The sequence below is a fragment of the Bolinopsis microptera genome, chromosome 9, assembly GCF_026151205.1.
Source record: "Bolinopsis microptera isolate Bmic1 chromosome 9, MBARI_Bmic_1.0, whole genome shotgun sequence".
Classification (NCBI taxonomy): Eukaryota; Metazoa; Ctenophora; class Tentaculata; order Lobata; family Bolinopsidae; genus Bolinopsis; species Bolinopsis microptera.
In genome coordinates this window covers 2876324-2899210 of record NC_087080.1, presented here as the reverse complement: position 1 = coordinate 2899210, position 22887 = coordinate 2876324, and the positions used below count along the sequence as shown (strand labels likewise).

The 22887-nt window shown below is 38.6% G+C and overlaps 3 protein-coding genes across 4 annotated transcripts in view; 1 reads left to right on the top strand and 2 right to left on the bottom strand.

The window, feature by feature from the left end:
• Positions 1–22887, bottom strand: part of LOC134821246 (trafficking protein particle complex subunit 10-like) — a 107784-nt gene that overhangs the window by 27234 nt on the left and 57663 nt on the right. For both annotated transcript variants that reach the window (XM_063831949.1, XM_063831951.1), the window contains exons 5-7: positions 895–985; positions 410–547; positions 123–230 (exon numbers count right to left, since the gene is read on the bottom strand). In XM_063831949.1, the coding sequence (XP_063688019.1) occupies positions 123–230; positions 410–547; positions 895–985 (337 nt within the window). The remainder of the gene's footprint in view (positions 1–122; positions 231–409; positions 548–894; positions 986–22887) is intronic.
• LOC134820618 (uncharacterized) lies at positions 2383–5933 on the bottom strand. The gene is made up of 2 exons (XM_063831119.1): positions 5043–5933; positions 2383–4904 (listed from the first exon to the last, which is right to left on the bottom strand). Exons 1-2 carry the CDS (start codon positions 5819–5821, stop codon positions 2942–2944), a joined length of 2742 nt encoding a protein of 913 aa, XP_063687189.1. The 5' UTR covers positions 5822–5933; the 3' UTR covers positions 2383–2941.
• LOC134820983 (uncharacterized) lies at positions 12954–20162 on the top strand. Its single transcript, XM_063831649.1, has 6 exons — positions 12954–13134; positions 15390–15537; positions 17947–18052; positions 18884–18998; positions 19455–19632; positions 19787–20162. Exons 1-6 carry the CDS (start codon positions 13033–13035, stop codon positions 19843–19845), a joined length of 708 nt encoding a protein of 235 aa, XP_063687719.1. The 5' UTR covers positions 12954–13032; the 3' UTR covers positions 19846–20162.

Here is a 22887-nt window from a genome sequence, read left to right as displayed (position 1 = left end):
CTTGCATTAAGAAAGTATATCATAATTATTAACCAACGAGTTAAACAAATTATTTGAAAATAAGTAACAAAAGAGGAAAGTTACCAGCTTACCTCGTGAGTGTAACAAAAGAAGAAAATTACCTCGTGAGTGTCCCGTATCTGGTTAACCCCTTTCTCCATCACCGCTAATTTCATCGTCACTGACTTGATGATAGAGTCTCTGATTTTACCCACCGCTATCAGCCACGACTGAAATCATTAGCATTTCGTGTCCCGTTTTGAAAAACGTCGTGAAGAAAAATGGAATGCAATATTAAAGACAGTTTTAATTGCCATTTTAACAATGCGTTTCACATAGACTCATAGATGTCACATAAAATCAAAAATTTTGAATAACGTTTGACGACTTTGATCAAACTGCGCGTTACCTGCGAGGATGCGATGCTATTTGACTCTGCTTTGAACATGATCGTTTTGTCCGCTTTTTGAGAACCAAAATCATTTCTTATTCGTTCGGACATGGAGGTTCTGGTTACAGAAAACTTGTGGAGTATGGCCGCTTTGTCCTGCGCCGTGAATATCATAAGTTAATCACTTAGGAGGCGTTCACATATTATTACGTTATCAATTTTTTGACCATTTTTAACCCCCCCCCCCCTCCCCCGGGGGCCCCCTCCGTAATCACTATCAGTTTAACACATAGCTATTGTGTCAAAATTACACTAGCGTTATCATTTGGAAACCCCCCTCGACTTAGGAACATCTGAATCAAATTTGAAAAAAGAAACAGCTTTTAGTTTATTCGACTACTTGGTCTCCCCTAATTTATGAAGTGCATCTTGAGAGTACTATAACCTAGTTATCAATTATCATCCAATAAAAATAAATGTAGATTAATTAACAAGTGTTTAACCTGAAAGGTAGCGTGGACGACAAGGAAGTTGTTACAGTTATACTGTTGGAGTCTATCAAACCACAGGGTTAGCTGTTCTTTAACGTGGTTCCTGAGATATCCAAATATTGTTAGACTACTTAGTAACCACTTAGTAACCACTTAGTAACCACTCAGTAACCACTTAGTAACCACTTGGTAACTATTTAGTAACTACTTAGTAACTACTTAGTAACCACTTAGTAATCACTCAGTAACCACTTGGTAACTACTTAGTAACTACTGAGTAACTACTTAGTAACCACTTATTAACCACTTAGTAACTACTTAGTAACCACGTAGTAACTACTTAGTAACCACTTAGTAACCACTTAGACTCTGTAAAAATCCTTGATAATGTAGTCACCAGTAACGTGGGAGCCTTAAACACTGACCTAAAGTTACACAATCACAGAATCTGTACCAACACTGTAACAGTAACCACTTCGTAACCACTTAGTAACTACTCAGTAACTACTTAGTAACTACTTCTAAGTAACTACTTAGTTACTACTTAGTAACCACTTAGTAACTACTTCTAAGTAACTACTTAGTAACTGCTTAGTAACTAATTTTAAACTAATTACAAATCTATTACATTTATTGAGGAGGTTCTCTAAAGATGATATTTTATTCGCAAGATTTCAAGAGCCTAAACTGTGTGCGATTCGCCTCTCCAAACAAATCAATAGTAACTACTTATTAACTGATAAGCGACGATATTACGAGGTGTTAAGGCACACTCAGACTTCAGTAAGTTCAACTGATTTTGTCACTTTGTAGCTGTACTACGGCGCGCCAGGCTACCACTAGATAATAACAGTACTATTTCAACTTATCATTAAGTATTATTACTTATTATATCAACTACTATTTTAGTACTTAGTATGTAGACTTAGTGACAGGGGCGGATCCATGTCTTAAATTCCGCACACTTTTAATTCTTCCTTAAAGTTTCTGTTCAAATTTGTCACTTTTGTATTGAATAGATTAATTGTACAGAATGTGATAAGAAAACAGGTTGGTTTAAAACATGGGCAGCAAACAAATTAATATGATGAAATAGATAACATTACGAACAAGATATCTCAAACGTCACAATATACAGGGTGGGCCAAAAGTCAGTGTGCAAACGTTGGCCTTAATAGCTCAGTCACTGAGTGCCCAATTGAAATACTTTCTTCTGGTATGACTTAGTACCACCACTGGTTCGAGGAATTTGTCAACTCGAAAAATATTCGCGTTCATTTTTTTCAAATGGAGGTTCATTTTCACATTTATTTGATAGTTTGGATAGTCGGATCAAGCTAAATTATATTGAATTGTGTTTGGCCATTCGAATTACGTTTGTCCTGAAAAAATTAGAACTGTAGCTTCTCAGATGACCGAGATATGAAGCATAACGAGTTTATTCATTACGTGTGATCAGGTGATTGGTTTACCTAATCACGTGATAAGGTGACCCCGTTAACTACCCCGTTAAACATTATGGGAATTGTTAAGGGTGCCCAATTAAGGTGTCGTGTCACGGTGTCACATAATCACCCAGTCAATTTTGTTAACGAGATACACAAAATGCTTGATAACTTCGTCATTTCTAATCCGTTTTGCCTCATGTTTTCAGATCATATGCAACATTTGATAATCTACCGTCTCTGAAAAAATTAGGCGTTCAGCATGTTCAGAGAAAACAATATAGGTGTTTTAATATTGAATGGGCGTGGTCTAAAATATTCGAATTTTCAAATTTTGACGACGGAATCCTCGAACCAGTAAGTACAGTATGCCATCTGCAAAGCAACAGCTCTCAAATATAAAACACGGCGGAGGTATAAGACCCAACGTTTGCACACTGACTTTTGGCCCACCCTGTATGTAGAAGAGAACCTTGCTTTTTTCAGAGGAGAACAGGCACGATTTCTCTCTGCATTCTGCCACTGTCATTGTCAAAATAAGTTATAAAGAATCGTCAAAAATTATATAGATAACGTTTCTATCAGCTCCTTCACTTACATATAATTTGCATTTCCTAATCATTTCGACCATTATAACCATTCTTTGCCCCGGAGTTAGCTTTTATCAGTACAATCTCATCCAATATGCTCTGACCATTGATCACGTTCACATAGTCCGGTTCAGTGCTGTTGCTGTTGCTGGAGTAAAACCCTGACTCGCCGTTAGTAAGATCTGATTTCTGTTCGCTTAGATCCCCATTTATAGCACCTCTGAACCCCACCTGTATCTGAGTCTCTTCTTCTTCAGTGTCATCACGGAACTCATCTTCTTCTGAGATCCCGGATAGAGGTCCTGTGGTGTAACACTTCATCTCAAAGGAGTCCTGGTAACATGTGATCTCCTCGCCGTCGTACTCTTGCGGTTTGGTCCAGTCGAGAGACTCCGGGGGCTCAATTATCTGTGGTAGAGCCTGAACAGGTATAGTGGGTAGGGCAGGTAGAGTGGAGGGGTCAACAGTTTGCTCTTCAGGTTCACTTTCCTCTTCTTCTGAAGTGATATCGTCTCTTTCGGCAAATGTTTCTGATTTGCTAGAAAGCTCAGATGCTTCCCTTTCAGGAATGACTTGAGAATTGAGCTTGACTCGTTCGGGGAAACTATTAGGAGTGCTTGGAGGAACTCGAATGTTATCAGCCAAAACATCATCTGTAATATCCTGGTCAGATCCAGAGTCCTCGGTAACTGGAATTTGTTCGATCACGTCGTCCCAGTACATAGACGGCGACTCCACATAACTGACGGCGACTCCTTCGGGCGTGCAGACTAACTCTTGTGGGGAGAGAGCGAGGTCACAGTGCCGACAGGAAGTGTGCTCGTTCTGCAGCAGCTGCTGACCATCCCCCTCCATCTCCATGCAGTGCAAGGAGTGGTCCATATTGTGACCTTCATAATGATGCTTTCCAGTTTCGATGTCTTCTGACTGATGATCATCCTTCTCAAAGTTCATAGCTCCTTCTCTGCCACTGAATATGTAAGCCACTGTGGTTGCGAAGGCTCTGATGGAGTAGACCGCCACTTTGCAAGGCAGGGGAATGTCAGAATAGTAAAGGAACATCTCTGAGAGGAGGACAGTGAACTGGGCTATAAGAATCCATCTGACGGTACTGAAGGCATCGGCAAAATGTTTTAGGATTATCAGCAGAATACTTAGTGGCATGAGCGCAAACAACAGGTGACTGCTGGCCTGGGAAAAATACATGGCCAGACAAAAGTCCGTTGAGTTTTTATTGATAATAGTCTGAATGGTAACGAGGAACTTTATTAGTAAAAGAATCCCTGTAAACGTTATGTGTGCTACCTTGCTTTCTGACTGATATGAGAGAAGCTGATAAAGAATTAGAGCGAAGAATATGTATTCAAATGTGTCTCTCAGCACAACCATGAGGCACCGAGCTGAGTCGTATTCTTCTATTACAAAACAAGAAGTTAAAGCTATAGACAGACAGGCCAGCATGTAGGGAAACATGAAACCCACAGGTACGCGAGTGTGATAGGTCCGTCTGCTGACGTAGAGAGTCAGAACAGCGATCAACATGATTAGAATCAACAAGATCGCCACAATCCTAGTGGGTCCCTTCAAGTCTAAGGCGCTGCTCAGAACCTTTTCGACAGGTACAATAGAGTTTGCTGGAGTGCTAAAGTTATTCAAACATCCTCCGGAGGATCGTAACGGTTTTGTCCTGGCGGAGGATTTCCAAGTGGTAGGCACGATCTGTGTACCCCTCTCATCCGCCCAACCCAACAACTCCACGCCCGGGGTAGTGCCTGATTTGAAAATATTCATCCTGTTGTACGAGAAGCCGTTGTCTAAAAGCTCTGTCTGTTCACCAGTTATAGAGTTGAAAGCGACATCACGAATTTGGGCTGACTGAAGTGTTCCCTGTTGACGAAGGAGCATCTCGATAAGTTTCAAACTGTCGAGGAGGAGGCGCACTGACTCACTCTGGCGATACTTATTGTTTACTTTATACTGCATACAACTGAAAGATTTGACGATATTATACAGGTTATTTAACTAAAAATTGTCATAGAATATAATATCGAAATGAAATTCTGTCATTGAAACTGTAAGCTTGAAAAATATATCAAGTAAGTCATCAGAGATGGTAAGTTATTACCTGGGTAGAAGACAAGAATATTTGGTGTTCTCCTTAGGGCTGGACCCAGTGTTGATCATAGGATAACTCTTAGGAAACAACATGATCAGATCACCTATCTCTGATCGGTTGCTGACCGTTGTGATGGACGCTGACGGCTGATCCTCCAAGAAATACTGCATCACAACCATGCTCCTGCACCCTGATCGAGTGTAATGATCTAGAAACTGGCCCTGAAACGTGGAGTAACCCACTAGGATGACCACTGAAAAGTTCCTGCAGGTTTGTTCTGTTATCTGGGCCGGGTCCAACACTAGTTTGTCCCAACAAGGTCCCTTCCCTTGGAGCAAGTTGGTTACTGAAGTGTTAGCCTGCACATAGTAACTCACCTCCTGCCATTGGTAAAAGTCCAGAACTTTTTCAAGGGTCTTCATCTCAAACTCAATACTGGGCGTGGTCAGGAAAACATTGGGCGAACTTGGCGTCCTTGTGACCTGATTCAAAACGAAGGTAGGAACATCAAAAGCATCCACAATAGCAGTTATATTCTCTATCTGCTGATCAGAGAAGACGCCCAACACGGCCGTCACACCGTCCTCAACGGACCCAACCAAGGTTCTCACCATAGTGTCCGGACGCAGGCTCACTATCTTGTGGTCCAGGTCGTACCATAACCCTCTGCTGAGGTGCTTGATGCCGTGTTTTATTGAGGAACGGAGTTCTGTAGAATCAGGGCCCTCGGGAACAAAGAACAGCAGGGTGGGTGAGGTGAGAGGGAAGAGGAGGAGGAGGAGGAGCATGATGAGGGTGGTGGGGAGCGGTTCCGTTGATGTGACCAGAAGAGAGAGGTTCAGGCCATTAGGGGTTGTTGAGGGCAGATTAAGGGTTCTTTTTCTCGCATTGAACTTGATCTATAATGTATAAAATCGAGTAAATTCAACTGTAAATGTACTGTTTATCAGAATGAGAAGATTGTAAACGTATAAGGCAACGTTAGTAAGTTGTAGACCACTGAGTTTAGCGCCAGCAAGTACCACAGCCAAGAAGAGCTGGCCACTAAGTTTCGGGAGCTATTAGTGTATTTCTATAGTAATTTTGAACTTTTAGCGGCCAGCTTTTCGCGGCCGTGGTATAAATAAATACTGCTAACTAAACCTCCGGATCCCAGATTAAAATAACTCAATAGCTGGCATGCAGGCCAAATACAGTAAATACTTATATCCGGGATCTGCAGTTTATAAACATATTATAAATATATACAGCTAAACGCGATTTAATTCGACAATTTGGATCGACGTAAATTATAACCGTTGCAGTGTCGTGGGAGTAGAAAAGTTACAAAGTAAAAATAAACGACCTAGAAAATTGACCGCAATTATGCAATTATGTGACCAGAAAATGATATGATTACGAAGGGAACGACTACGTATAACTGGAATTGTTTAGAAATACGATGATTTTATCAACAAAGAATACCTCAGAATTATGCAGAAAGAAACAACGATATTGTTGTTTCTTGCGTCTATAACGTGATCTGACTTTCATTATCTCAGACAGAAAGGTGGGTTATACACTGACCGCCTGTTATAGTGTCGTGAGTTATAGCATGCCGTGGAGATATAACAATATGATCATAATAATATTATTATATACGTTAATCATCAGACCATCGTGAAAAATTTCTCTGCTTTTATGGGCACGACTTGACAACAACATGCAATGTACAATCTTGTGGAGTTTTTATAGAATGTTGTAGAATTTATTCTGCGTGATATTGTAGTAGAGAAACCGTTCAAACTTTAACAATTTAATAACAACAACCTATCACTGAGTATCACGAACGATCATTAAAGTTTAGTAAAAATTAATACGGTACATGCGATCATATCAGTGTATCTAAAATTGAAAGTTCCCCTAATGTTATTAAATATGTTGTAACAGTAGGTGGTTTTTGTTGCTCCAAACTTGTCGAATAAACCATGAAGAGCACAGTGAAAGGGAAAGAATAGCAAAAACCAAGTAGATAACATTAAAACTGTGAAATATTTGGAGTACAAAAGATACACTTCTTTTGTAAGTGCTAATGGCGTAAAAAGCCGATTTCCAGACAAAAATGTTGCCAAATATCCTTTTCCGGGTTTGATATGCCGCCCAAACAGAGACTGTTGTGAACGAAACTTATATTCAATGGCTCATAATAAACGCGACCACAATCCACAAACGTTCTTGCGGTTACTAACGGTAACTAAGGGGACGTTCACATATTACGTTATCAGCCGAGGGGGGAGGGGGGTTTCCAAATGATTACGTTAATGTAATTTCGACACAATAACTATGTGTAAAATTGATTACGAAGGGGGGAGGGGGAGTTAAAAACTGTCCAAAAATTGATAACGTAATATGTGAACGACCCCTAATTGCGTTTAACAAATAATTACGATGTTACCCATTACTAAATTAGTAAGTAAGAGGATAAGTAAAAAGAGCTAGAGAGTAGAGTTGCTTTAAGAAGGCTCTATAAGCCCGAGATACACATATTCTGGAGAGGAGGCAGGAAATAATGTGTTGAATGAGGTCACGAGTGGGAAACCTTATCGATTAACGATTAACGTAACGTGCTAGAAAGATAACGAGCCCACGTGTGACGTGTTAGAAGTGCACGTGTGACATGTGAGAGATGAGAGAGGAAATTCCACCGGGCACCAATAGATGCTCTGATGTGAGAATTTAGGGATGCTCTGAACTTAACAGCTTGTCCTTGAAATAGAAATTAATTTCCTGAATAGCGAATTACAATTCCCTTTAAGAACTAAAAGTTGGAGTTCTTGATGTGAATAATTGTCAATCGACGGCACAACTCTAATTATAATGGACTCACTATATACCAGGAGCATTAAGCGGTATCAATGAATAGGAGGAGTGATTTACATGTGTTTAATGTAGGTTAATAAAGCTTATATTCAATAAAGCTTATATTCAATAAAGCTTATATTCAATAAAGCTTATATTCAATAAAGCTTATATTCAACAAAGCTTATATTCGTAAATCGTACAGTAGACGAAGTGGGCGTCTCTATCCAGTTCAAACACAAAAGATCTGAAGACTTGTCGGCATAATACTGTAGACTTGTCGGCTTCACGTTCATGTCAAAGAGTAAGAAAAACATAATGAATCTGGAAAAGGCTAGGAATGTGGTGGTGGAATGATAAAAACAGGAGTTTAAATTCAGAACAAGCAAAGAAAGAGGAATGATAATGAATTTGATGTTCAAATCACCGTTATTCATAACTAAAGACACCAGCCACCCGTATCTATTGCAAATTGGTCAATATAGGTCATAGAATACCTTATTATCAGATCACATAATTCCCTATTAAAACTACAAGCAATCACTTAATAATACATAAATTTGATAAAATACGAGCGAGGGAGTAATCCAGTAATCTCTAATAGTAGACTGTACTGGTGTTATTTAGATAGATTAGGTGCTGACAGCTGTAGAACCGAAAAGGCAGGCCACAAAATGGAGATATATGTAGTCCACCTCATCGAGTAAATTCTGTAAAGCGATTATTCTTCTGCTGTGGGGACACATGTCCCCCAGTACCGCCGCCCGGAGACTGTAGCAGATAGTTGACACAAAGTATTGGGAGAGGGGGAAACGTGGGTGTTTTAACCGCAGGATTCGTGATGAAAAGTAAAATCAACTGTGTGTGACGAAGTCGTGGTGTGAAGTACGGGTGAAATAGAAGGTTATATAGTGATATGGTGCCGCGAATCATAGCCGGTCGGTCAGGTGTTGACAAGTGAAGCGGCGGGGAAGTAGCATTCCTCCGCAAATTATCAGGCTCTTCACGTTCACTATTAATGCAGACACATGCACTACTACTTGTGCTGAAAACGTGTGAAGTTGCCAGAAAATCAATGTACGATACTACTCAACAACTGGCAAACTTAACAACAACAATAATATATTGCTTGAAACTCTAATACAACTCATGGCAATGCTTACGAATTGTAAATATTGACGGTTCAGCGAAGCCGGCGCGGAAAACTCATTAGGCCTGGGAGAGGGAGGCGGTTACAATGGTGTTATCTCGCAAAATTAGACGTAAAACTACAACTGAGAATGTAGCACAACGTGGTTCACACTTGATAATGTGACATATTATCAAGAGGGTCTCTCTCTTTCTCTTTCTCTCTGTACCTCTCTTTCTCTCTGTACCTGACTACCTCTCTATCTCTCTTTCTCTCTTTCTCTCTTTCTCTCTCTCTTTCTCTCTCTCTTTCTCTCTCTCTCTCTCTCTCTCTCTCTCTCTCTCTCTCTCTCTCTCTCTCTCTCTCTCTCTCTCTCTCTCTCTCTCTCTCTCTCTCTCTCTCTCTCTCTCTCTCTCTCTCTCTCTCTCTCTCTCTCTCTCTCTCTCTCTCTCTCTCTCTCTCTCTCTCTCTCTCTCTCTCTCTTTTTCTCTATGTACCTCTCTTTCTCTCCCTCTCTCACGTGCCTATACAGCGTACTGACTCTACACCCCTCATTTGCATCAGGTCACTAGTTGGCGCCGTCTCATGATTTGATCTGCTTGGATTTAGGAGTGAGGGCGCGTGTAATGTGTGATTATAAAACAAAAGAATGGGACCCTGGGACCACCCCGGAATAAGTTCCCATGAGCAGTGACCGTTAAGTGTAAAATATGCAGTATGGCAGTGTTCTGACGTTTTATGAGCCGAACATTTAAAAGTAGGTAACTCCAGTCTATAATATGGATAATTCGTCGAGGAATCTTAATATTTACACCAAAAATTGGACAAGCTGTCAAACACGGAGCATGAATTTCTGTTTTTCTTCCCCACAAAAATGATTTGGTACCCAAATGAGGTTGCTGAAAAGAAACTAATAGAAATCCTAAAATTCGAATTTTTAGCCTACAAAATTTCAACAAGTTCATCAAATCTAAATCCTCTATAGTCAGGTAGATGAAACTGAGACATAGAGTATCCTGAGCAGCGGACAATATTACTGAATCACAAATATCGTCACTTGATCTATCTTTTATCAATCTAGCTACCTAATATCATCACCGGGTCCCATCTAGCAGCTAATACCACGTGATGACCATATAAGGATATTTAGATTAAAAACAGCTGAGGAGCAGCGGAGTTGAAGAAAGCAGGTAGAAAGGATAATGAATATGTAGATCTGGATATTGTTATGAAGGTGCAGTGAACCGTAGTTGTTTTGACACGTGACAGTGATACTGGATTTTGATTGGTCGATGCTGTTATAAAGAAGTCTACCCGACTAAGAGACGATTAAGAACCTGCATGGAACCTTTAAAAGAACGGTCTAATTTCCCAAATCACTTATTACAAGGCCGGTAGCTATCTTAATGGCGACAACCATATTACTAGAATGCTATAATGGTATACAATGCTGGACAAAGTGGGAGCATATATTACCAAATAAATACTGTCAGCATTGTTTCGGCAACTTTCTATCGTGGATGATAATAACAATTATTACAGATGTTTATCAAGATGGTTGCTGGCTAGGTGTATGTATACTGCAACTGGCTTGTGCAAACGTTATCCTCAAAAAGTTGCAAATATCTGTGGAGACGTGACTACGGCTTTATAAAACACCTAGAGATCGTTCTGTAGAATAATGAAACATGGGTGGTTCAATGTAATCCGTTTAAATGGTGAGTATTTATCATGACAAATTTGCGGAATCAAACGTCTATTACTAGAAAATTACTTTCGTTGTTCAAGAGTCCACATCCAACCATTTCTTTAATTTGAATGTTGACTTTGTTTTGCCCAGGTAATTACAGTTTATCTGTTTAATGACCCAATAATTCCTATTCATACAGATAATGTGACCAAACTAAATTCCAAACTTTAGATAAAAGAATACCAAAAAAAAATGTCTGAAAATAAAAGACAACAAACAAACAAACGGTCAAAAACCAAATTGGTGGTTAAAACCCAAAAAAAAGTAGGAAAAATTCATAGATCCTAATTATGACATCGACCTTGGCTCGGGGCCCCTCATTACGTCGATTATGTCAAATCAGGTAATCAATACTTAAAAGTTAAAGGCCAAAGTATACTCGCTGCTTAATTTTGTTTATTTCCCCTAAACTGAACATGCTAGCTTGCGACACTTCCAGTAAAAAATGCAATAGCATAAGATATATAAACTAATTATAAACAGCCTGGGACGGTCTTACTTTTAGGTTTTAAGGTATTTTGAAGCAACCTTAATAATTGGGGAGACGACAAGAGAGCACTAGCGGAATTTCTCGCACAATTAAACCCTCTTGACGACACACTGAATAATGAGCATGCGGCATTCAACAATACGATGCCTTAACAACAGAGAGCTCATGACTTTCATCTCCACTGCTAATTGGCGTCGCGGCAAAAATGAAAAAAGCTTCTGTATACCTGTATATAAGTATCACCATTTTTTGGCGAGATGCCTGTCATGCGCATGTGGATGTTTTGTCGATACATTAGTCGTTTCTACCGGTGACACCCTTATAATGCATAACATAACATTTACCTTTGAATACAGGGAGACCGAAGGATCGTTTCACTGTTTAGTGTTTATAGAAAAATAAAGCGAAAATATAGACCAATCTCTAACAGGGAGTCGTGTCGTTGTAATAAAAAGTTCGCCAGAAGAATAACGTTAAGGCGGGTTATCCTGTAAAGTGTAGACATGATAAGAATAAATACTGGAGAGAAGGAAAAAAACAAGGAAGGAGGATGACATGATCGCCAAAACTAACCAACCAGTCAGAGTAGGTGTTTTTACAAGTATGTAGTCCAATGTCCGGTCTGTTACAAGTATGTAATCCAGTGTCCGGGCTCAGCCTACTCCGGGCCGGGCTGTTATGTACTAAATTGTTCCGTAGCAGTACCTGACAGGAGGATATTTGCCTCAATTACGCAGATAATGCACTTGTCACTCTTTCTGATCATGGTATGAAGGTTAAAATTAAATTGGAATGATGATAGTGTCATGAACACTCGGCGCCATTACTTAAGTCTTTAATCTTGAGAACTGGAGCTCTCGTATCCTGGATGTCACATTCACTTAGGGAACGACCAAAATTTCGCTACGGTCGGCAAAAGTTTCTGGGTTAGATCGATTACGAGCTTAGATTATGAAACCCTTCTTGACTGTACTGGAATAAAACAACGGCTCCTGACGGGAATATGTCATAATAAAGTAAAGGATTTATCAGGTCAGCGAGCAGGCGAAGCCAGCAGGAAGCAGAGAGACAAATGACAACGACCTCCAGCTCTTGAGCTCTATATTGGGCAACACTTTACCAGGACAATAGATGTGGCATTTGCTGCAGTCGATACCATTGTCGAAAGGATTGTTACCTAGCAGACTCGACGAATAGAAATTGAATATGATTGAGCAAGGTTGCTGCTTAAAACTTTAAAATAGGTCAATGAAATTGAGTGACTGAGCTGAGAGAGGAGGCAAGTTCTGCGCGGGAATGGAAATGCACGGCTGAATGTGGTATTACAATTAGAATGAGAGCGACAAAGAGATTTACATCACCCCAAGAAGATAATTAATAAACAAAGTGGGGCGGGCATAATGGTACGAGTTATGCATATTTAGGTGGTGCCATAAGGCCAAACTGGAGCTGACCACTCAGCCACTTGTGCAGTTAGTCACAAAAGAAGTGTATAAGTACAATTACAAGCTACAGTTCCAAATGAACAATAATAACCCTACAGTTATAACCTCCGTCCCTCCCTGATTTATGGGGCCTGCAGGTCAAAAGCGCACATAAATTGATACATAATAATAATTCTGAATACCCTACATGCCCAATTCCGCCTTGTTAATACTTAATTGTCCCCCATCAACAGTCAACACTTGGTACACAAAAAGTCTCTATGAAAAGGGCCTGTTATTAGCTCAACACACTGCCCTGTCTGCTACCAGTTCTCTGTGTTAATGTGTACTGTGCAATACATTGGCAGATGTATGTCTCGGGGACTAATACTTTCAGTTTCACTTTCAGTTTCACTTTCAGTTTCATACTAGTCTTCTTCTCCTGCTTTGTGACATTCGCAAGTGGAACTGTGAGTACAGTAGGTCTAGTTTCTCTCTTCGTCTCTCAGCTGAGGTGGTTACTAATTTAGTAACTGTCTCGCTGAGGCGGTTACTAATTTATCTTCCTTTTTACGGTGTAAGGTATTTGCACTTGTAGAGCATTCAGTTTATGAGTAATATATTCAAGACGTGAGTTAACCATTCACCACTATAATATCTATTGTAAAGTTTACCAAGCGTGCTCAATTAGGTAATTACTTTTAGAATTAAGCATTGACATCAGCTTAACTCATGTCTATGTTAACCGAGGAGTTGGGCTTGATGTGACATTTACGTAAGAACCGTATCTAGTCGAGTCAGAGAGTATTTTCGTAATAATTGTACTAATCTGTTTGTGACAGTTCTCCTAATAGGGCGGGTCTCACCATAAGAAAGAAAAAATGTCAACCGTATTGATAAGGATTCACCAGGATTCACCGGGATCCCCGTAAGAAAATCTTGGAATTCTGCGGTAATAAACTGACAATCTTTCACAGTGGGATGATTTAGAATGTTGCACAATTGTTCACAGCCCCAAGACAAATTCTAAACGGGTGTGACATGCCCTTGGCAATATGCCAGGTTAATCCGTAAACATAAAGCCGAGGGGCATAATGAAGAGGCCTCTTCCTAGTGTTCAGTACACAATGGCCTGATTTTCATGATTCTTTGTCATATGACATGCTTTCATCAGTCATCACTGGAACGAATTCATAATTTCTCTCGACCCATGACATTTTACTGGCTCTTAGGAGTTTCGAATCGCATATAATCGCAGTGTTAAACAAGGAATTGAAACCGAGGGGTTCCGTTCAGGCCCTTCACACTATTTGTTTCTGTCTAGTTTTAATGTACCGTCACAATAGTGACTTTAATATACCATATTCCCTTATGGCATTGTCTTTGTCGTGTAAAATTACAGATCATTAAAGGAATGGAAGTTCTAGCTCTGCAGTTTTCCAAGATATCAAGCAGAGTGTGTTACATTATATATGTTGTTGATTACGTATGATTTATTATCAGGTGATCCGGTAGACTGGTAGAGTTAAACTTTAACTGTGTATTATGCACTATGAATACGAACACCTTCAATCAATTGTGAATATGATCTCTATTTTTTCCGACGAAACAAATTGCTTGATAACATCGTTATTTTAAGTTCATTTTGCATTTTCGTGACCAACTTAACATTATAAGATCGATTGCACAATATAACAAGAATTTCGCCGCGGTTAAACCACGCACGATCAATTTTCCCTACCATGTACTTGTACCATTAATAATTAATAATTGTACCATTAATAATTAATAATTCTTTTAAGTGAAAAGTGTGACTGGAAAAAAAGTGCACCATAATTACATACTATGTTTTTTTATAAATGAGTGGGATTCGTGCATGGTAAAAATTGACGATTTATTTGACCAATGCAGCGCCGCGCATCAAAAATAAATGAATCCAGAAATTTGCGGAAAATAACTTTGCGAAGGAGGAATTTCACTGTAATTAATTAACACATGGCTAGCGTCCCGCGCAGCATAACAGACGCTTCCTATACACTTGATTATAGGGGAGTGGTCTATATTTCGAAGGAGCAGACTTTTGTCATCATCGCAGGTCCATCGGGCCACCTCATATATCCAAACCCGATTACTTATTCCCTACGATCTTTTTGCCTTCGGCAAGAGTAGGGAAAAAAATTGAATTTCCTGACAGTAAAAAAAGACGGATCTGCAAGTGCAATACATCGTTAAATGTGTGTGGTCTAGAGTAAGGCAAATTACAATTTCTTTTGAATCCCCAAATGAGTGAAATAACAACATGTCACCTTTAGAGTAAAGGTCCTAATTATAAAGCATTGTTCTATTATAATGTATTCGAGAGATCTATTTCTCTCATTAAGATCTCCATAATGATCGCGAATCTTCCACAATAGGAACCCCTTTTTGGTCGAAAATTGGGACCTTTACCGATTGTTGAAATTCAACATCTAGCGTCATCTAGTGAAGTGACGCTAGATGATGCTAGATGACAGTAGATAGCGACAATTAGCGACAATGCATGGCACCTTTTCAATGTCGCGATCTAGCGCTAGATAGCGTCATCTAGCGTGAAATGACGCTAGATGACGCCAGATGACGCTAGTTACGCGACACTGTCACCAGATGACGTTAGACAATCGGTAAAGGTCCGAAAATTGCTCGTTAGAGAAATTGTTCCCCCACTAAAACTAGACCCTTACTTTAGCAGATTCGACTGAAGAACAATGTGTCTTTCAACAAGAAAGAGATACTTTCGAGGATAGGCTATGAGGACAAGGCAACTTTGAAACGGAAGAGGAATGAGTTGGTGATGAAAAGTTTGTGGTTTAAACCGAATAAAGGCAGCAGACTTGGTTAGTTTTATTTTTTATTTTACGATGCAGTTGTAATATTTTAGTAAGTATCGGCGATAAAACGTACAAAGACTACCACTTACAAAATATAGATACCATCATTTTAACTGTAAAGCTATAATAATCGCTTGCAATATGAATATTCACTAAGTTCACGATTAAAATATGCTACCGACTATTCTAGTTCACATTAATCGGCTAAACGTAGGTCATAGATATATTTAGGCCGAATTTATTTTTATGTCTGGAACAATAAACTAACAGACCGGAATAAAATACCCAAAATAACAGTGGCATTAGAATTTTACTGGATAAATCCAGAATTTCCCGCTGGTTAGTAAATTTACTGCGCTACAAAAGTTTAGGCAAACTACTCAAGTAACATCCGGTTTATCATCCCCGTACAACTAAAATAAGCTGCATTTTGACTTCTCGTATAATTGGGTTTGTTGTCTGCGTAAACCTGGTTCCCTATTTGCTCCAACTGGGGATTGTAACTTAAGTGGTAGAGATTTAAAAGTTTATGAGCCAGACATGAGTCTACTACAACAATCAAAACAAATGGGAGATAAACGAAGACTGTGAGTAAAGTTAGATTATAAGTTCATCTACAGCAAACCATGTATAATGGGAAAGAAGGAGACGGAAAGTGTAGTAAACCAGACCTGCAATACTGTGAAACCAGGCATGTTTTTAAATCCCGAATATGTTGGAATCCGGGCGGATATGTTTAAAAGTCAGATACGGCATACTAACTTGAACTACCGATCATTATAAAGTTGATTTAATAACAGTGCATGTCATAAAAGAGAAAATAACGCTCCCTCTGACGCTGCTCTTGCTGAAATGTAATCGTGATGAAAAGACAGGCCACTTGACATCTTATAACGGAGCCTGAATCACAGCTATTAAATTGATTCATGGCTAATGGCTATGTCATCTGAACTGTTCGACGAAATTTACACAAGGATAAATGACAAACAAATATGTGGAACGGAGTGGCACCTAGCAAGCAAACACGGTATTTACTGACGGACTGTCTTTGAAGGATCTCTTAATGATATCTTTAAAAAAGACTTTCTTTGATGTTATTTTATCACTAGCTTGCATTCAAAGCCTATTCAAAATATTGGTTATCTGACTGAATGGTTACTCTCATGGAAAGACACAACTGTGACTAAGAGTTAAAACGCGACAAGAAAACCAGACAATGTCTCCCGGGAGGTGTGTCACTTGTCAGCGACATTATTTCTTGCGACAAAAGTCGCAAATGAATGGTGAAAATGGCGTAAAGTATGCCTGCTTTTTTGTGACTTTTTTTCGTAGCGATTAGCGAAAAACACTTCGCTATAATGAATATCCTAAATATTTATTTTGGGTAATAAACACTTTGAGTAGCGTTGACACACCACCAATATTGAAATATTTTGAAATAAACTATGATGATTATATTATATGAATTTTACTTGTATTGATAGAGTGCTATCTTAAAGTTATATGTTTTTCAGGCTCTAATGAAGTAGTTTTACGAAGATTTCAAGCCTTACGTTGTGTGTTTCCCTTCGGGTCCAAAAGCATAATAATTTTTTTAAATTTAACTTTAAATGTGTCCCAGTTCAAATGGCGGTTAGCTGAATAAAAGTTATATCAAATCTCGATTATGGCTTATACGTAATACCTAACAGTACTTCTTGTCGAATATGAGCATCTAGATCCGACCAAACTCGTGCACTGTCGTGCAGCATAACAAGTTAATACATGGAAATATATATTGCCCAGGTCAATAACCACACATAACTTATATTAACCAAACCATAATAATCCTAGACCTTTAGTTATAATACAGCCGCATAATATGCAGCATAAAGTGCATTCTGATTCATTAAATGGCAAAGCATTCGTATAATCCTCCTGGCGGCGCTTGAATAGCCAGCAATGAAATTCAGGTAGTCAATGGTATCTGACAATTGTACAATCATGATTTGCGAGCATTAATTATATATTAAAGGTTAACAAAGAAATGCGGTGCCCTATAATCTTATAATGACATTACAAGCTAACGACAAGCTACAATTATTGTTATTATCGTCTGGTTCGAGTGCAGATTGTTAGCGAGTGGTGTCTTTGTTTCCAATATATACAATGAGGTAATTTGGCGGAGGGGAAACAATAAAATGCCCCTTAGCAATTTCCAGGTTGACATTCAACAATGCCATTTAACAATGTCATTCAACAATGTCATTAAAATTCCTCTTAGTAAAGACAAGGTCACGTTTCGAACCGGTACTATCAAGAAGGCAGCTGGTTTATAACAGTCCAACAAGCAGTGTCACTCTCAAATAATAATGCTTTTTATCATTTTAAGGTGAAATACAGCTAAATTACCAGCTAATTGGGGTACTTGATCAGGTATTTGGAAGAATGTGGCACAAAACAGGCCGGTGACAGTGAGTTCTCACACCAGAAGAGGACAACCGCAGCACGCAACCGACGGTAACCTGCACACCTATACCATGTGAGAATGAGGCTTATAATTATAAATGCTCTATAAACACATTGCAGTTGTACAGTAATACCCCGATGTACCGCGGAGTTTGAGAGAAAGGAAAAAGCCGCGGTAAATCAGGGTTTGCGGTAAATCAGGGTTTGCGGTAAATCAGGGTTTGCGGTAAATCAGGGTTTGCGGTAAATCAGGGTTTGCAGTAAATCAGGGTTTGCGGTAAATCAGGGTTTGCGGTATATCGGGGTTTTGATTGTTACTTTGTTAACACTGTGTATGTTAAAGTCCTATTTAGGGGGAGGAAATGGCCGCGGTAAATCGGGGTTTTACTGTAAATAAGTTATGAACAGAGAATTAAACACGTTATTACACGTGATGTACACGTGATGTACACGTGATGTGCACGTGATGTACACGTGATGTACACGTGATGTGCACGTGATGTACACGTGATGTACACGTGATGTACACGTGATGTACACGTTATTACACGTGATGTACACGTGATGTACACGTGATGTACACGTGATGTGCACGTGATGTACACGTGATGTACACGTGATGTACACGTGATGTACACGTGATGTACACGTGATGTACACGTGATGTACACGTTATTACACGTGATGTACACGGTTTGCTGTATCAGCTAAAAGAAAATTGTACAAAAATAATGAACAAAGAAATAACACCAGCCAGTCGACCAGACAGCAATGTTAACAACATCATTAAGATTAATTGATCAAAGGTAAAATTATAATGATTATATGAACTATTACTCTAATAGCTTGCGGGTCCTTTCTTTACGGCTGCCCATAACGACTCAATACTCCGTGCATTCCACAGGACACATTACAGACGTGACTCATGGATTGCGGTGTCGTTGGAGAAGACATACCACATTGGATTTATAACCTTATTCTACTCGAAACCCTTCACAAGACTCATCCGAGGTTTTACTGTTAGTCACGCTGAATTATATTGGAGATTTAAGAGATATATTGTTAAGATTAAGAGATATACATTATGTGCTTGGAGGGGGATTATCTAAAACATATAATTTATTATTTACAACAAATAAGTGATACGAAAAGTTATATTATGGGATCTGCAATGAATTGTAGGGATAATTGTAAGGATTACAATGAATTGTTGGGAGAATTGTAAGGATTACAATGAATTGTGAGGATAATTGTAGGGATTACAATGAATTGTTGGGATAATTGTAAGGATAATTAATGCTCCAAATATTACAAAAGTAAGTTATTGTATACTCGGAGGCAGTGCGTAGACACATGATATTTTAGCTTGTAAATAACAAAGTAAGAATATTATAATGATGCATATTATAATGATGTATATTATAATGATGTATATTATAATGATGTATATTATAATGATGTCCCTCCCACCCCAGGTGTTTACACATCACCCTAGCACCGGATGGCACCAATGTGGACTGTCCCGGAACAGCTACTTCGATACAGACGGACGGTACATCCTAGTGGACTGTCCGCCCAACACTTACGGGGATTATGTACTGATTATTAAGAAGGGGAGGGGGGCTCTTGGGTTCCGGGAGATTCACGTCAAAGGTAAGTAGAGTGTAAGTAGAGTCAAAGGTAGGGATAAGTAGAGCGATAGACGTGTTTTATTTGTCACATCAAAATAGTATGGTAATAATAATTGTAATTGTGGTTTCAGCTGGAGTTCTTTCATCTAATTTAATATTACTGCTAATGATTTCAGCTTGGGTGGACTCTACACCGCAAGAGAGAAGAAGAGGAGGCAAAGTTAGAGGAGAGTGATAACATCAGGACACTGACAATAATTATCACTTAAGATAACTGTATCAAGCAAATGGTATTGGCCTCTCTCTCTGGGCTTAACATCAGTTTTGTAAAGCTATGCTTATTGGAATATCTGGACAAATGATATTTCATACATTCACGGCGGCGAAGATAAATCTTGTTTGAGGAACGAAAATTATCATTTTCGAGCATAATATGACTAATATCAATGCTAATCCTTTTTAAGCTTCATAGCTACTAACTACATACTAAAATTTAAATGATTTGTACTTATTGTGTTTGCTCTCAACAGTTATTGTTTAAGATCGTTTTTCATTTACGGCAATTCTCTGTCTGACATAGAAAATGGGCGGTATCTCATTGATGATTTCTGCGATGAGCATAATGGTATAAGATGTGTGTCGCGCCTTGCCAAACCTAAATGTTGGGCGCCATGCTAATCCAAAACGTTGAGTCATGACACTATACATACCATTGAAAACATCTGTGTATAGAGATAAAGCCTAAAGGGCAGGTGAAGGAATAAGTATCATTTATTTGATACTAAAACCTTGCTACGGATGACTGTTAGCTTCGTATAGTTTCACTATCATTATCAACTTGTAGTAGGGACTTTTTGTCTTCAAATCTTTTGTGTTTAGGCAAAGATATACTTTGATAGTCTTCCTCCGTGAAATTGTATTCAAAGTTATTTTTTAACTTTTGGTTTACATAATTATCTAGATACTGTTAACTTTGACTTCAATATGTGAAAATCTGTCTAAAAAATACCATCTTCTTATTATAATTTATACCACAATCTCGAATCGTTATGCATATCACAGTAATTTTCACCAATAAACTCATAGTCTCAGGAGTTTGAATTATGAGCTCGTTTTCAGAGATGTTTTTCCAGACAGGTCATAACTGAGGTCTGTGTTGATAGCCACAAATGTCAAGAACACTACGTCTGCACTGTTGTTTAATCATTGTAGACCACAGTCCAGATCCAGGCTGGATACAGTCCAGATCACTTCCAAGCGAACTCAAGATTTAGAAAATATTAAATTGATTAAACCTGTTTGCTATACCAGTGTCCAGTATGTTCGCTAATGGGTTGTTCACATATTACGTAACTCTACCAAATGAAGTATGAACAGCTGCTTTGTATCACCTAACTAATCGTTAAGTTCAGTGACTTTTCAGGAAGAATGTTTGCAATGTTTGGAACCATGTGGTAAACTGGTTACCACTTTTCGGATCAAAAATACATTTTTCACGGCTATATCATACTTTGAAAACTTTTAAGTTAAACACGTACCACCTTGACTTTTTTAGAAGTTGTGTAGAGTGTGTTAAATGATTTGTGCATCATTTTAATCCTTAATGTACTGTTTTTAAAAAAAGATTTAATTTTAAACTTCAAATATTATGAGTCATTTTATTCGACGTGCATTTTTACGCTTACAGAAAACGCTTACAGAAAACATCATTCTTTAACTAAACTAAAGGTCACAAAAGTAAGAAAGTACCAAAGTAAGAATGACGGATAGTCGGATACCTTACTTGTCTGTTCATTTTCTGTCCTGATCATTGCTTCATTAAGTACACTTGGTGCATTTTCTTAATTGCTCATACTCCAGTCATTATTTGTCATAGAGCATACAATTTAGATAAGAGTCTGCAGTCTAGACAAGAGAAGGATCTGGAGTCATAACTGAAAATAGAGGATAAGATATATTTTGCTGTGCTGTAATAACGTATTTGCGTGAAATTGATCCGAATCTATCCATTGAACTATTGAACGGTTCAATTAAAGGTTTCAATTAGTCTCCGTCGCTGGAGCCTATAATGCACATATTATCGAAGAGTGGATGTCAATGCAAGGGCTAGTGGTCCAGAGGGATGATGCGTACTTAATAATGTCCTAGAAAATTTACTGGAACACTGCAGAAGCCTTATTATATAGTCCTCACTGCTGATTATATAATACATATTACATACTGCTAACTGAGATTGAGGCAAATTCGAGTTGATGAAAATGCGGGAATCGTTAACTATAAGTATTACAAATGAATTTGGAGTGTTACATATTATACCGTGCTTGATGATATGTCACTGCTGAATCGGGAGAACAACGACAATCAGCCAAAAAGCCATGTCAGGTTCCACCTGGAAACACTCTATCCTATTATCTAAGGATGGATGCCACAGAGTGTATTTTTTGCAAAGTTCCTATCAAAGGTTTTTACTAATGGCTACTAAATACATGTACAGTGGTTTGGCTTATCTACTTTCCAGTAAGTGAGAGGAAGGACTGACCTTTACAATCACCAGCAGGTCATCATGTTTTAAAACCTAGATAGACTAGACTCGATGGAATGGAGTGTCTTTTGTTTGGGAAGCATTTTGCTTTGTTCTAAACTATTATCTTAATTTCCCAAATTAAATTTAATGAACAGCTTATTCTGTATATTCAGCACAACATTATGCGTTAATATCATGAAATCACAAAGTCTCGACCATAGAAACACACAATTTATAGGTTATTATAATATTTGTTTGCTGCAAAGCGCTTGACTATCATGGCTAGGGGCAATATAAAAAGTCTCTGCATGTTATCTATGGATCCCGCACTATATTACGACAGCAGTGTAATCCTAACCTTATCATGAGAACCGTCTTCATGTTCTGTAGGTTTCTTTGAATTTTTATTTGTGGGGCACCCCCTCTACCTTCATATCTTCGTATAATGGACGGTACGTTCATCATTTATAATTTATTAAGACCTGTACTGTGTGGCTCAAATTAACTAAATGTGTCGGAATCAGTATGTCATCTAAGCAGTTAGTCTGGCGTAATCCTCCAAACTATTGTGTATCATCAGAAATGGTGGCATTATTCATCCATTATGATAATTATGTTAAGACATTAATTAATATGTACACGATAATGAGTAATATACAAGTTGACTACGGCTAGGAGCAACACACCAAGCCTTTGTGTTTTATTTGTGGTTTATAGGTTAATAAAAGTTGTTCTGGACAGCTCAAAATGGAT

Bases quoted from the DNA above. Each gene is read 5' to 3' on its own strand.
- LOC134820983 (XM_063831649.1), top strand. From the start codon at position 13,033: ATGTATGTCTCGGGGACTAATACTTTCAGTTTCACTTTCAGTTTCACT. The intron at 13,135-15,389 runs GTGAGTACAGTA...CCCTTACTTTAG, and splicing joins TGACATTCGCAAGTGGAACT to CAGATTCGACTGAAGAACAA. The intron at 19,633-19,786 runs GTAAGTAGAGTG...TAATGATTTCAG, and splicing joins CCGGGAGATTCACGTCAAAG to CTTGGGTGGACTCTACACCG.
- LOC134820618 (XM_063831119.1), bottom strand. From the start codon at position 5,821: ATGCTCCTCCTCCTCCTCCTCTTCCCTCTCACCTCACCCACCCTGCTG. The intron at 4,905-5,042 runs GTAATAACTTAC...CAAATCTTTCAG, and splicing joins TATTCTTGTCTTCTACCCAG to TTGTATGCAGTATAAAGTAA.